This window comes from Notechis scutatus, chromosome 9 (genome assembly GCF_049901735.1).
Source record: "Notechis scutatus isolate UNSWTSFEM ecotype Mainland chromosome 9, rNotScu1.2, whole genome shotgun sequence".
Taxonomy (NCBI): Eukaryota; Metazoa; Chordata; class Lepidosauria; order Squamata; family Elapidae; genus Notechis; species Notechis scutatus.
The window spans coordinates 2,092,292-2,107,769 of record NC_142017.1 but is presented as its reverse complement, the minus strand read 5'-3'; the positions used below and the strand labels follow the sequence as shown (position 1 = coordinate 2,107,769).

General features: G+C 47.5%; 1 protein-coding gene across 11 annotated transcripts in view; it reads right to left on the bottom strand.

Annotated features, from left to right (window-relative positions):
* Positions 1-945: 945 nt before the first annotated feature.
* Positions 946-15,478, bottom strand: part of GSE1 (Gse1 coiled-coil protein) — a 258,953-nt gene continuing 244,420 nt past the window's right edge. For 7 of the 11 annotated variants that reach the window (XM_087971395.1, XM_087971404.1, XM_087971398.1 and 4 more), the window contains 8 exons: positions 11,512-12,122; positions 9,743-9,855; positions 8,326-8,596; positions 7,006-7,113; positions 5,063-5,440; positions 4,352-4,624; positions 2,342-2,445; positions 946-1,345 (listed from right to left, as the gene is read on the bottom strand). In XM_087971395.1, the coding sequence (XP_087827521.1) occupies positions 1,211-1,345; positions 2,342-2,445; positions 4,352-4,624; positions 5,063-5,440; positions 7,006-7,113; positions 8,326-8,596; positions 9,743-9,855; positions 11,512-12,122 (1,993 nt within the window). In that variant the 3' untranslated portion in view covers positions 946-1,210. The remainder of the gene's footprint in view (positions 1,346-2,341; positions 2,446-4,351; positions 4,625-5,062; positions 5,441-7,005; positions 7,114-8,325; positions 8,597-9,742; positions 9,856-11,511; positions 12,123-15,478) is intronic. The other 4 variants (XM_087971396.1, XM_087971399.1, XM_026684033.2 and 1 more) reach the window with 1 other exon arrangement.

The window sequence follows — 15,478 nt, the reverse complement described above, 5'->3', positions numbered from 1 at the left end:
GGTGCTCCACGCTGCAAAATACCAACAGGTGGCTTGCACTTGCCCAGCAGAAAGCTTCCTTTTAAAATTCCTTTTTAAAAAAGCACTTATTATTTTATCAGGTCCTGACCAGCAGCTGTAAAAACACTTAAAGCAAGCCTGTTTTTTTTTTCTTTTGCCAAAAAAAAAAAAAGAGAGGAAAAAAAAGCAGAAACATATTGAAAATGGCAAGCTTTTTATAATAATAATTAAAGTAATAAAAACATACAAAACTTTTTTTTTAAATATATACACACTAAGGCTGAAGCACCTTTTTTTTTTTTCCAACTCTTTTAATTGCAAAATCTTTGTATGAAAATTCTACCCACCGGGGTACATAATCTATGCATTGGTATGGTCGGTACATCTTGCCCTTCCCCCCCCCTCCAGGAATAAAAAGGTACCTTGTTTTTGTTTTTTCACTTTTTATTTGTCAAGTTGAAGTGCACTTCCAGCCCAAAAGCTGACGGATGCATGGGAAGTCCGGCGTTGGGGGAGCTGCGTTTTCTTCTACTAGATTTATTAACTCTGCAGGTTTACGGTTATCCAAAATATCCAGTTCATTCTAACCAAAAAACAATGGATGGTATATACTCGGACGAAGAGACAGACATGTTTCAAGAACAAATAAAACAGGACTCAAGTATCGCAGTCGAAGGGAATATGGCAACGACAAGGAGCAAAAAAGCCAGGATTTTAAACCCAGCGGCCCCTTCGAGGACAGGAGGCGAACATTTAGCGTCACTGATGGAATCTTCGGGCTCAACCAAGATCTTCAAAAGACAAAAACCAAAACCAAAAAGGAGAGAGAGAGAAGGAAAAAGCAGACGAAGGTGCCGAAAGAAAATTAACCCATTCCAATGTCTTGAGAACGTAGCCTTTCGTCTAAATGGATCAACTTGCAGTCACCAAAAAAAAAAAAAAAAATTAATAATAATAAGTCTCAGAGTTCAGTTGCACTTTTTTAAAGAGGTGGGAGTTCAGATTTTTTTCTGGATTCCCGCCAAAAACAAATCTTTTTTTTTTTTGTTTTGCTCCATGCATGGCACATCCTTTTGATTTATTTATTTATTATTATTTATTTAAGCTTCAAACCTCCCCATGAAAAATATTAAATATTCCAGGTAATAAAATAGATTATTATTATTATTATTATTTCTATACGCTATGTTTGGCCTAGTGCAAGGGCGTGTCACCTGGGATAGCCCTTGAAATAACTCCGGGACCACTGCATGGCAGGCAACGCAAGGCACTTTCGCAAGTGATCGAGTTCAGCCTGAATCCGTTCCCTTTCCGAGACAATTTTCTGCTTCTGGTTCCTTAGTTCCTGCAAAGGAAAGAAGCATCTTTGAGACAGTCGCCTCTTTCTCCTCCACTGAGGCAGGCAGAATATTAAAGCACGGCTGTCCAATCTCGCCCGCTTTAAGACTTGCGGACTTCCAACTCCCAGAATTCTCCCGTCAGCCATACTCCCTGATGAATTCTGGGAGTTGAAGCCCACAAGTCTTAAAAGTGGCCTGGTTGGCTGGGGATTTCTGGGAGTTGAAGCCCAAGAGTCCTGAAGTTGCCAAGATTGGACACCCCTGGTTGATAGTATTGTAGAAAACACAGCACCAAAACTACAACTCCTGAACGGAGAGCGTCACAGAACTTTCCCCGACTCCAAAATGTCTTCTTTTGCTTCAGCAACCATCATGTTGTGCCAAAGGGACCAATATCCACGGTGCCTGGGACTGAGTTGCAGAGGAGCTAAGCAAAGGTGGTGTCAGCGTTCCAGAAAACCTCCACTCCAACCACTAACTCCAAGACAGGCATCTTCTCAAAAGTTCTGTTTTATTTGGATAGTAAACTGGCACAAACTGGGGAATCCCGAATCTGAAAGTTCCAGGCTTCCTTGCAATAAGTAAAAACTACAAATCCATCCCCTGCACCTTTCATGGCATCACATGCCCCAATCACCATCCGTCCCAACTTGAGACTCCCCTCACCCAGGTGCAGAAATAACATGACCTTGACTTAGCAGAAGAATGCTATTCTGTCTAACCACATACACTTCAAGAAATTCCCCCCTCCCGTTTTCCCAGGCTCAAGAAGGTGGCCGTGTGGAAGCGTCTGGTCTCAATATGGCTTCCAAAGCTGACAGGTGGATGGGAAACCAAGAAGAGATCAGAAGCCTGTAGTCTTAATGACGAAATCAATCACACACACACACACACACCGCTGAAAAGGCATGGTCCTCTTGTTTGGCCAAGATAACTCACGGATGGGTTGACCGCCCGACGGAGTCTTGCCCGTTCAGCTGTGGGGCTGAAGCCCTACTCACCGTCATGGTGTGCGAGAGCTGTTCTGCAGTCAGACTGAGACTGTAGTGCTGGGCCTCTAAACGTCGGCACTGGGTCTGCAGCACTTGTCGTTCCAGGTTTTGCTCTGTAATGCACGTTGAACTGGTTAGTCAACTGATGGGAGCAAGAACAACGAACAATGTTTTTACTAACAAGGAATGCCTCCCATGAGGCTAGCCAACGGACGGGCCTATTCCAAACCCAACAGATTTGAACTATAAATACATCGAGTGGTTTCTCCCATTTCTAAGGGTCTTTTCCCACCTTGTACCTGTGGGAGAGATACTTACATGCATAAATAAAGATGTTAATCTACCTTTCTAGCTCAGATGCTGTTTTGGCAAAGGCACACTACTGGGCATAGCTGCTGCCTTCTCTGGTTCAGGCTAGACCTGCATGGAGCCCGTTTCTCAGATTTTGGGAAACTAAACCCAGGCCCTTCCTCCCCGCCCAAACCACGGTGGGAGGTCAGATACAAGATGAGCGGAAAATAAATTTCATATTAAATAAATAAATAAAAAATTGTAATCTACACGTCAGAGCATTCAGAAGTAGGCTACTGGCCTTTTTGGGGAAGAAAAATGAATTTTCTCTGCCTTCTCCAGCAAGATGCTCCAGAATCCGATATAGATAGATAGATAAATAGGTAGGTAGGTAGGTAGGTAGGTAGGTGGGGAGAGAGAGAGAGAGAAGGATGAAACAGATAGAGATAGACAGAAAAAGGGTTTTTTTCTTGAAAAAAGAATGGCCTTTTAACATCTTGTTCCTTTCAGAGTTAGCTTACTGGATTGCAAATGGAATTTGCAACAGATTGCAAAAATGAAGTCCCTGCCCAGCCCCAGCTGTCTGGCGTATGCACATTTGAGTGATTATATCTGCTTCTCAACCTCCCTCCATTTCTCTGTCTCTGTCTCTGTCTCTGTCTCTGTCTCTCTCTCTCTCTCTCTCTCTCTGTAACTTGGACAACTAAATGCTCACTATCTAGAAAAACAAAGGATTATTGTTCTCAATGGATGCTTTTGTTTATTAGGCTATCGCCAACAACTCCAAGCACTGTCCCTACTCGGGGTGGCCATCAATCAATCAATCAGTAATCACCATGGTCAACAAATTGGTCAATGCGTAATGGTGCATCTGTCAATATCATCCTATCAAAATTTAGCACTTTGCATTTCAAATCCTGTAAGCTTTCCTTTCCCCAAGGAAACAAATCCTGATTCATCTGGTCATTTCAACTGCTTCCTTCCACCTTTGCACCACTTGCCAGCAACTTAAGGTTGAATTATGGCAAGGGACACCATTTCTGTCACCTTGAAATGTTCCGCTGCTCCTCCAAGCATCTTCCTTAGTCAGAGCAAGTCAGTTAGTCAGAGAGTCAGTCATTGAAATTGCACCCACTCTTTCCACATCAACTTCAGGGGTTTCCTCCCCAAACACATTGCAGTATGTCAGTGAAGCCCCCTCAGACATCCAGGCAAAAGTATCAGGAGGTCAAATCACAGCAACGGAGAACTGACGCGTTCTGACTGATGAAGCTGCTTGGATAAGCAGCAAAACGTCTCAAACTAAGAATAGTTTATGTGGCTTCCATCATTCAACTTTCAGGGACGACGGAGTCTTCATTGGCACATTCATAACCTGGATGTCGTGTTTGAAATATGGGAATGTATCACACACAGAAAATCTCTCCAGGTCAAAAGTTCCCTTCTGATCTGGAGCAAGAATACCGAAGATGCAACTGGTTAATGAAAAAAAAAAAACCCTTGGAAAAGAATCACAACCTCCTCTGTTTTTCCTGAAAAATCGATATAAAGCAAAAAATATAGGAGGGTGGGAATCTCCTGAATCAGTCCTTCTCAATCTTGGCTGCTTTAAAATTTGGGGACTTCAACTCCCCCGAAATCTCCAGCCAGCTGTGGGGAATTCTGGGAGTTGAAGTCCACGTGTCTTAAAAGATTGAGAAAACGCCGCCCTGGACCACGGCATCTTACCATCCACATGCTCCTGATAAGCCTCAAAGACGGCTTCGATCCCATGCCATTTTGGTCTGGGGTACTCCTCCTCTTCCTCTTCGTCTTCCTCGTCTTCTTCAGAATCCGAGATCTTCTCGTGCTCTGGAGGAATCAATCCTTTGTGCTGGGGATCTTTCTGTCCGTTTTGCTGTGGCAAAGAGCCCCAGCTGGAAGTCTGCAGTTCCGGAATGTTATAATGGATGGAAGCGTCCACTTTGTGGTTCTGCTCCGCCGAATGAGCCATTGCATTGCCTAAAGGCCAACGGACACAAAGGAAGGCATTGGCACCCAGTTTGATGAAGAGCGGACCTATGTGCTGGCACCAAGCGCAACTATGATTTGTCTCGGGACTCTCTGGAAGCCGGAAACAGGCCGATTTCCGGACGTCCCAAACTTCCGGGAGGGCCGTTTTTCGCCCTCCCCAAGCCTCCGCTGGTGCCCTGGACTTACCAAAACAGGCTGTGTAGGGACTCCGGGGAGGGATGGGTGGGGCCAGCCAGGAGTGGGATTTGGGGTTCTCCAAACGGCGCAGAATCTTAGCTAGAGGATCTCCCAAACCCCCAGCAGCCCACCCCTGAGTTAACCGGTCTCTCTCTCTCTCTCTCTCTCTCTCTCCCTCCCTCCCTCCCTCCCTCCCTCTCGCTCTCTCTCCCTCTCCCTCTGGGGTCAGGTGGCCTCACTTTCCCTTACCTTTGTGTTTCTGTAAAGCCTTCTGTGTGGACTGCAAGACGGACTCATGGAACTGGTGCGCAAACTCCTCGGCAAGGAAGGGCTCCCACTGCTTGTTCTTCCCGTTCATGCTGTGGGAGAGCGGGACGGGGATCTCTTTGGGCAAAGAGCCCCGGACGCAGTTCAGGAGGGTGAAGTTCTTTTTGACGGTGTGCCCGTCGCTCAGCCTGGGCTTCTCGGCAGGGAGAGGGACGGGCTCTTTGGCTCTGGGAAAGTCGTGGGGCCTCAGGTGATTTGTTCTGCAGGATTCCATGGGCTTCTGGGCTTCCGGCAGAGACGCCGGAGCAACACCGACTGGCTTATCCAAGTCCGACGGCGTCGTTTGCTGGACTTGTGAGTCTTTGGGAAGAAAAAAAGCCACACGTCAGTTAGGACCCAGAAGATGAGTCTACCCTGTGACACCTCTGGGATTCCTACTCCAGGTTAGGAGGTTGTTGAGGTACGCTGGCACCCTGTGCAGATGGCAGTGGGATCGGACAGTGGGGAAGAACAGGGACCAGTCTGGGAGTCTGGGGAGGACTTGGACGAGGGTCCTGTGTCAGATGCAGAGATGGGGCCAGGGCCATCTGGGAGTGGGGGGCTGACTCCAGAGCCTCCAGAATCTGGCAGCAGCAAGGCAGAAGAACAAGGGGAGCCTGTTCCCAATGCGCATCTGCGCAGAGCTGCTAGAAGACAAGAGCAGCTGAAACAAAAGGGGTGACTCAGGAGTAAGGCTGGGAGGTGATTGCTCCTCCCATAAGGGATAAAAGTCAGGCCAAGATGACAAAACCTTTGCAGGAAGCAAAGTCCTTTGTTCAGTTCAGATTCATTCTTGAAGCTCTTTGTACTTCGGTTGGTTTTTGTCCTAGTTCATTGGACACTTCTGTTATTGGCAGCACTTCACAGAAAAGAAAGGTGGGTGCTTATCTCGAGGGATTGTTTCGAGATTCGTTACTGGCTGGGCATAAAAACAATTCCCAGCGTTGCAATAAGACTTCTTTTTAAAATAAGTGTGTGCGTAATTACGGTCTAGGAAGCCTTGGTCAGAACAGAGATGGATGACCCAACCCTAAATGGGATGAAACCTTTCCATTTAATTAAAAAAAAATCTATGGAGATTTTGAGTCCTCCAGGTTATGGTTATCCCAAAGGTGCTCTTTTCAGGAGGCAACTGGACTTTCTGGTTTTTTCTTGAAGACATTTCTCTTCCCATCCGAGAAGTTTCTTCGGCTCCTACATTTGCCTCTACCCTGGCATCACCCCCTTCCCAGGGATAGTTTTGAGGTGGGCCAATTGAGGCATTGCACTTCACCCATTACCCACTTTTGACAGCAATTTAATTTCAAACCTTTCCTTAGGGTAGCTTGAAGCTTATCCTCCCTTGTAGAGGAAACCTGTTAATTGCTCCAGGCAGTTATGCGCACAAACACACAACGATGAAGCCCAGATCAGTGATTTTATTTGACAAAGGCCCTAATGGGGACCACCCAAACTGCAGCTGTCCTCCTGCAGAGCATTAACTACGATTCTTCTCTGCTTCCCGTATTCCCAACCCTGGTCTGTCTTGGCGTGATTTCAGAAGCACTTGGAGATGATGAGGCTCAAGGGGCATTTATTTTTCCCTGTTTTGAAATTTCTGCAAAGATGGGAAAAGATTGCGTTTCCACCAGATGCTTTCTTTGGGAGCCCCATGGAAGCAAGTGCCTCTGACCTTCTTCTAATGGGAAAATCAAGATAATCACTCTGTCCTTAGAGATAAAACATCCAGCAGACCAAGCAGGTTTTGGGGAAACTATAAAGGTCCTATTGATGCCGGAAAAAGAGTTAGATGAGGAGATGGGATTCCACCAGAAGAATCTCCCAGCCTCAGGAAGCCACTGTCCATGGTCCTGCCAGGAGATGCCACCATTTATATGGCTACTTACCAGCTTGGACAATACTAGGACTGTCCCGTGGGGAGCTTTTAACTGGTGGTGCCGTGCATGTATTCTTTTGTTTCATGGCATGAAGCATCTCTGCCAGCTTCTCTTTATCTGCAAAGCAGGAAGCAGAGATGGTTTTTGAAGGACCAAGAACAGGAACCAAGAACCCTATTGATACAGTCTAGGAGAAGGCCCTGGTTGGGTAGATCAACCATGGGACATACGTGTGTGAGTCAATGAGCATTCAGCACCTTTAAGAAATTAGTTAATTGCTTCCTGGAGAGAGTTCCTTGGGTACAGTAAAACAAGAGCCGGAAGCTTAAACCTTGGCAACGTTAAGGCTTCTGGACTTCAATTAATCAGTGGAACAACTTGCCTCCAGAAGTTGTAAATGCTCCAAGACTAGAAATTTTTAAGAAGAGATCAGACAACCATTTGTCTGAAGTGGTGTAGGGTTTCCTGCCAAAGCAGTGGGTTGGACTAGAAGACCTCCAAGGTCCCTTCCAACTCTGTTATTCTATTCTAATTCCCAGCATGGCTGACTGGGGAATTCTGGGAGTTGGAGTCCAGAGGTCTCAAAAGTTGCCAAGGTTTGACACCCCTGCTCGAAGGATTTCAAAAGCCATCTGCAAGGGGTCGAGTATGAATTATAGCCAGTTTAGGTGATCAGCAGGAATGTTTTTCAAGGCTCAGGACAGGAAAAACAATCTGAGATAACAATAATGCTTTGGGTCCTCCAGAAAATTGCAGAACGATTAGGGGACTGGAAGCTAAAACATATAAAGAATGATTGCTGGGATTGGCTACGTCTAGTCTACTGAAAAGAAGGACTAGGAGTGACATGATAGCAGTCTTCCAATATTGGAAGGGTTGCCCCAAAGAAGAGGGAGTCAACCTTTCTCCAAAGGCCCTGAAGGCAGGAGAAGAAGCAACGGATGGAAACTGATCAAGGAGAGAAGCAACCTAGAACTAAGGAGACAGAAAAATTAACCAGTAGAATGGTTTGCTGCCAGGAGTTGTGGATGCTCCGACACTGGGGTCTTCTAAGAAGAGACTGGAGACTTGTCTGAAATGGGTTTCCTACCTGAGCAGCGTTTTGGACTAGAAGACCTCAAAGGTCCCTTCCAACTCTGTTGTTTTATATGAATCTCTACAACAGGGGTGTCCAACCTTGGCAACTTTAAGGCTTGTGGACTTCAGCTCCCAGAATTCCTCAGCCAGCTTTGCTGGCTGAGGAATTCTGGGAGTTGAAGTCCACAAGCCTTAAAGATGCCAAGGTTGGACACCCCTGCTCTACAACCTGCAGCCCCTTTGGACCAATACCTTTCCTCTTGTCTGCAGTAATGTGGGTTAAGTTGAAGGTTGTGAGGAACCTCTTCTTCTCTTCAAAGTTGGGGCTGTGGTTCATCTCATCCGGGCTGTAACGTGTGGAGAGCACAAAACGAGGGGGAGGCGTGGGGCGCTTGTTCTGGATGGTGGGTGGGGAAGGGCTGCTCTCCCTCAACATTCTCCGTCTTTTCCTCCGTTTCTGGATCAGTAGCTCCTCCTTCTGTTGCTGAGTGGTCAACCCAAAAAGCTGCAGGAACTCCAGCTTCTAGAAGAAGCAAACAGGAAAGTCAATTTATGAAGGCTTTCTCTTTTGCTAAAATATACATCAGCCAGGGCTTCCATGCCATCCGAGACCTGGTTTTCTTGGCCACCAGAAAGGTCACGTCCTTTGGGACAGATTTAAAAAAGAAGGCAGGCCATAATAATGCCTGAAGTGCATCTCGTTTTGAGAGAAACACCTAGCCAGTCAACCTTTTCTAATAAAAAGCATATCAGCTGTGAAGAAAAGGGGAGAAATATCCATGACCTAAACCAGGGGGTCCCTAAACTTGGCAACTTTAAGACTTGTGGACTCCAACTCCCATGCTGGCTGAGGAATTCTGGGAGTTGAAGTCCACAAGTCTTAAAGTTGCCAAGTTTGGAGACCCGTGACTTAACCAAAGGTCTAAGATCCCTCATGCAGCCAACTGAAACTATGGAAGTGTCCTCGGCTCGAGTAGCCCCAGATTGGCACACGGCTCCACCACCACCACCACATCTACTTTAGATTTGTGACTCCGAGGAGAATTTATCTTCCAGTATCAAGCATCGTTTGATCTTTAAAGGCCAACCACGCACAAAGCAAGCGTTATCTGTTAGAAGAAAGGCTCCACACTTCTGGTTGCTATCAAAATTCAGGTCTCGGCTTTCTTGTAAAGATGCATCTTAGGTTGGGGATAAGGCCAAGCAAAATCCTACAGATCGTATAATGTATTTGCTCTGTGCCTCCCAGGGTAGCGACCATCCTATTTCAAGCCAGAACCTTTCAACCTACTTCCATTGGTGGTATTCTACTGGTTCAGCCCGGTTCAGCCGAACCGAGGATCATCTCCAAGCAAACCGGTTCACTCTGACGATCAGCTGCTGGGCCCTCTCACCGTCCCTGGCTCTATTCTGACCGTTATTTCCCGCTTTTCAACCTCAGCTGCTTTGCGCGGCATATCCGATTGCCATGAGTCAGCTGTTTCACACCCAGGGCTTGCAACAGAAGGTGAGTTGCAATTGCTGTGCACTTGCAAAGCGCACGTTTGGTGTGTGCATGCATTGGATGCACACGTATGTGCAAAATGCACGCTCACACCGAAGTGGCAGGAAAAAGTTTTGAAACCCACCACTGCCTACATCATTATGGGGAACAGGAGGTGAGACCTACCTCAGAAGACGTGTCCAGCTTCAGAGGAGGTTGCTCTGCTACACAGCGTAGGTGAGCCCGTACTTCCTCTTCATCACTCTCATCGTAGGAATCATCCAGATCATAATAATATCCTGCGTGCCCGAAGCAGAGCAGAGGTGAACTTTGATGGCCCACCAAAAACCTCATCTTGGCTTCTGCACCCAGGTGCCTCCTTCTCCTTCCAGGAACCCAAGCAATGCCATCGGAAGTATCTGTGTCCCACCACGATGGATCTCCTCAGGGAAGAGCTGGATTAATTCTCACAGCTGTTCTGGGTTCCCAGAAGGACCGTGGCACCAAGGGCAGCTGGACCGATCATGCAAGACCGCTCTACACGGTGGTAGCTACCCATCTGCCAAGAGAGGCATGGAGCCCAAGCCAGGGCTATTTTGCCTGGGAGGGGGGACACACACATTCGGATCCTGCAAGGAACAAATTATACAAGCCAGCATCCGGTTTAAGGAACGCCAGGAAAAAGCGGCGAGGAAAACAGGAGGCTGCCAGCGGTTGGCTTCCAGTGCTTTTAAACAGGAGAGGGCAGCTGGCTCTGTCCCCACGGCCTGGTTTCGTTCTGCTGCAAGATGTCGGCCTCCCCCTCCCTGAACCAGAAGAGACCGTCAGGCAGAAAACACACACACCCGCGGGCTATGACAGGCCAGGCCCGAGGACTTTAACGGAGCTGGACGAAGGCCAGTTTGCAAAGACCCATCCTTCCAGGCGTGCTGAGGAGCCACCTGGGGCATTGCAAAAGGCAGCACAAGGAACTCACAACCCCCCACCCCACCCCACCCCCAAGGCCTAGAAGTCAACCACGGTGCTAGCTAACACACCTCCTGCAAAGGGACAAACTGGAAGGAGCTGCCTCGGGATGGATTGCCTCCCCCCCCCCTCTTCCTACTTAAAATGTTTTGTTTTCCTCCCTTTTGCAAATCCCACCATGGCTGTACATTCTCGATGAATATTTAAAGCGGCTTTATTAGTCTCCGTTCATCATTTATTAATTGGGCCTGTCTCAGGAAGACAATTTGCAGAGCAGCTTGGAATAAATAGGTCTTCAAAGGGAGCTGCAGGGGGAGGGAGGGAGGCTTGCATGGCAACCAACTCCCTGGTAAGGCCAGGGGGGGCTTGTTTGAAAAAGCAGGGGGGTGGGGGGAACCTTGGGCGGGGTGGGGGGACAAAGGGCTCAGCAGAAACAAAACAGGGGTTCTTTTATTTGACACTCTTTGCTTGGCCCGAGATACGCGCGAGGCTCAGATTGGATGCTGGGCCTTGTAATGCTTCCCGTTTTATTCCTTTTATTCCACCTCCATTGGAAAAATGCTTCTCTCTCTCCGCAAACCCCACTCTCTCCTAACACTGATGATGTTCCCTAGTTGGGTCATGATACTGTCCCCTTCCTCTTCCTCTCTCCTCCTCCCTTCTCCTCCTCTTTGCAAACCTCATTCCTTTCTGGCCCTGATGGCGTTTCCATGTTGGGTTTTGAAACATCTGCAAGAAAACCACCGAGCTCAGGGAGCATCAAGAACCCCACAATAATTCTCCTCCTCCTCCTCTCCACAAACCTCATTCCCCCTTCCAGCCCCGATGATGTTCCCTAGTAGGGTCATGAAATGCCCCCAAGAAAACCCCCGAGCTCGGAGAGCGCCAAGGAGCCCGCAGTTCGACCCCGAGCTACCAAGATCCCTTCTATCCGTTTCTCAATTCTCATCGGAAGCAGGAAACCCCGAGGAGGGTCGACGGCCACCCACCTTTCTCCTGAGCCTCCCTCCTCTTCCTCTCCTCCAGGTCCAGCTTGCTGACCAGCTTGCGTTGCTGGAGCAAGAATTCGTCGTAAACATACATGGGATCGTGGCCTCTGGGTAGGAGGTGCCTGTATGGGGAGCCCGTCCGGCTCTTCAGCGCCTCAGCAAACGGCACGCTTTGGGGGTGGGGGGTTCTCTGCTGCAGGGGCTTCTCCCATTCGCTTAATAAGGGTCCGTGGGGAAACCCACCGGGCTCGGATCCCCCCGTCTCCCGGCCCGATTGGTGTTTGTCCAAAGGTTCCTTTTTCCGGGCTCCATCCTCCACTTTCTCCGGACAGTAGACTCGCTCCACTTTGACCAAAGGGATGGCTTGCCGGCTGGGCTCGTAGGAGCTGGCCTGAGTGGGGAGCGGGTGGCTCTCCTGGAGCCTCCGAGCCTCCATGGTGCTGTCGATCAAGGAGACCGGGTTCCAGAGCGACGTGGGCACTGGATGGGGCTGCGGCTTGGGCGAGATGAGCGGCGGCGGGCCTCCGAAATGCTGGGGTTGCTCTCGACCTCCAAGTTCGGGGCGGCTTGGACCCAGCCTGGAGAAAGAGGAATGCGGACCAGAATTTTCACTACGAAGAAAGTTTTACAGATTAACAGAGTTGGAAGGGACCTGGTAGGTCATCTAGTCCAACCCCCCCCACCCAAGCAGGAAACTCTACACCATCTCTGACAAATGGCAGCCCAGTCTCTTCTTGAAAGTTTTCAGTGATGGCGCTCCCACAACTTCCGAAGGGAACTTCTGTTCCATGGGTTGACTGTTCTCACTGTCGGAAAGTTTCTCCTTATTTCTAGGTTGAATCTCTCCTTGATCAGTTTCTATCCATTATTCTTTATTTAGCCTTTGGGTGCCTTGGAAAATAGCTTCAACCCCCCCGCTTTCTGTGGCAGCCCCTCAAATATTGGAAGACCACTATCATGTCTCCCCTGGTCCTTCTCTTCCCTAGACTAGCCATACCCAGTTCCTGCAACCGTCCATCGTATGTTTTAACCTCCAGTCCCCTCATCCTGGTTGCTCTTTTCTGTACTTTTTCCTAAAGTCTCAACATCTTTTTATAGCATGGTGACCAAGATGAGTTCTACCCAATTTTATGAACTTTTTTGGCATGGTTGTTAAGCAAATCACTGAAGTTGTTAAGTAAATCATCAGGTCGTGAAGCAATTCCGGCATAAACAAATCCTTTTTGTTGCCAACAAACCAAATTAGACCATCTCATTCTCTTTTTGTCAAGCAATGATCAGAAAAAAGGCCCAGTTGCTGTTTTTCATGCCTTCCTTTTAGCTTTTAATTTTTAGCACTAAAAGTAGCAATGCAATTGGACACAAGTTTTTAAAGAGACTTTGATTTACATTGTTCCCCCGCCCTCCCACTTTTTTTTGGCTGTGAATTATCCTGGGAGTGATGCCTACACAAAAGCGTCGTGCAAATAAAACATTCTTTAATAGAATACTTTCTTTAAATTTTGTGCCTGTCATTATGCAACACTGTACAATACCTAAAACTCAGTTTCTGCTCTGGATTACAGTTCAGTGCAATGGGAGCCAAACGTTTTCCCCCCTGAAACTGTCCAGTAGAGGGCACCTTGGCCAGAGCAGGTGTCCCATTCATGCCTCTGAGAATCAAGAGTGAGTGACATCTAGTGGCATTGCCATTAAATGCAGCAGAAACCAGATTTTCCTTGCCAAACAGTGTTGTGCTTAATTCTCAGCTGCACCCAAATTATCGTGCCAATTTCTCCAACAAAAAGCACACAGGAACCATCTGAAGGCCACCTAGTGAGCTGCTCTGCTGTTCCACAATGCACAAATTCTCCCTCTAAAGCAATATTTCTCAGCTCTTGGCAACTTGTCTCACCCTCAATTTCCCAGAATTCCCCAGTCAGCATGTAACCTGTAAAAAAAAAATAAACCTGGAAGGGATGCATTTTGCCAGCATAGAAACCATATTGTTCATTCGTTTGAGGCTTGAAGCAGATGCTCAATAATTTGCAAACTACGGTTTGAGTAATTTATATTAAATGTGTGGCAAGAAGCTTTTAAGTAGCCAACTGAGGTTGGTTAACCAAAAAGGAAACTACTTTTAGAGTCCATTAGAGTGGTCACGGTCTCTCCTGAAAAGCATCCCTCCATAAATCAAACCACAGAAAGAGGAAGGATTTGCATGTCAGACAAAGCACCGTTGTTTAGAGTGCTCTTCCCTAAACAGGAATGACCTCTCCGTGACTTAAAACAGCTGAAGTCAGAGATACCCAACCTTGGCAATCCCAAAGGAGATAACTGGACTTTCTTGTTTTTTTTTCTTTTGAAGATGTTTCACTTCTCATCCAGGAAGCTTCTTCAGCTCTGACAGGATTGGTGGGGAATTGGGAAGGATCCTGTCGGAGCTGAGGAAGCTTCTTGGATGAGAAGCAAAATGTCTTCCAAAGAAAAACAAGAACGTCCAGTTGCCTCCTGAAAAAAGCACCTTTGGGACAACCTGGATTGCGGAGAATCTCTACAGACCTCCAATTTTGGCAACTTTAAGACCTGTGGACTTCAATCCCCAGAATTCCCCAGCCAGAATGGTTGAACACCCCTGGGTCTAAAGCTTCAAATGTAAATAAATACAGTGCCTTTAATTTGTGAATCGTGATATTTGGGGAAGATGATCTTTCCACGTACTCTAAGTGAATATGTTTTTAAGCAGTGTTTCTCAACCATGGCAGTTTTAATTTGCCTGGACTTCCACCCCCAGCAATCCCCAGCCAGTATGTCTAAGGTCGAGAAACCCTAAATTAGACCATCTCCAACACCAGTCTTGGTATGCTACTGGTTTGGACCGGTTCAAGCGAACTGGTGGTAAAAAAAAAAAGGCCAACGGTCAGCTGAAAGGAGGAAAAAACATCCTCTGACAATCAGCCGAGAGGATAAAAGAAAAGCGCAGGATCGGACCTCCCACCTGCCCCTGTGCCTTCCTCTTCTTCATCCCCTCAGCCGATTGGTGCTGTAGGTCTCAGTTGGTGTGGGGAAAGCTGCGTGCCGGCGTTAGGCAAAGCACGCCCACCAAGCCAGGCCCACTGAACTGGTGGTAAAACCATTGGAATCCCACCACTGTCCAACGCGTCTTCCAATCTTTCTATTCCGATATCCAGATTCTCATACCTGGAAGGCGGAAAATTTCACCTGTCTTATCAACATTCAGGCTCACAGAGCCCAACGTGAAAACATGCCTCCCCCCTCAAAGTTACATTCAAGCGTCACAGAGAATGACAACCGTGTAATCCTTAAACAGGGAGCAAAAGGGCAACAGCAGATACCCGATAAACGCGGCCTTGGCTGGTGTCGCACATGGAACTGCTTCCGAGCGCCAGGGTGCTATGTACCGAAACAGCAATGGCTGCTTCCCAGCATGATACATTACGCAACTGCTGGGCAGACGGAGTGTCTCTTTGCAAAGAGCTTGCAGGAGACAAAATTTACGAGGGAGGGGAAGCAGAAGAAATGCCAGCCTTCCCGGGGCCCAACAAAACAGCACGCTCGGTAGCGCCACAAAAGAAATCGCCAGACGAGCGGAATAAAAAGCTGTTTTTTTTCATAAAGAAAACAAAAGGGAGAAAACCTGGAGAGCATTGGCAGATTCACCTGAACCGTGTCCCCAGAACAAACGTTGCAAAGGTGCTTTCCAAAAGGCAACTGGACCTTTTTTTTCCCCTCTTGTATTTGTCCTTGAAAACGTTTCGCTTCTCCTCCAAGAAGCTTCTTCAGTTGTTCAGTTTTTGAGGACCAAAAAAAAAAGTAAGAAATTCCAGTTGCCTTTTTGGAAAAAGCACCGTTGGGACAACCCTGACCTGGATGACTGAGAAGCCCCAATAGATACAGGTCCCCAAAAATAGGCTCATAAAAATATCAAGATGGAGAATCAAGGCAGTGATCTACCCTTGAGAAGGAA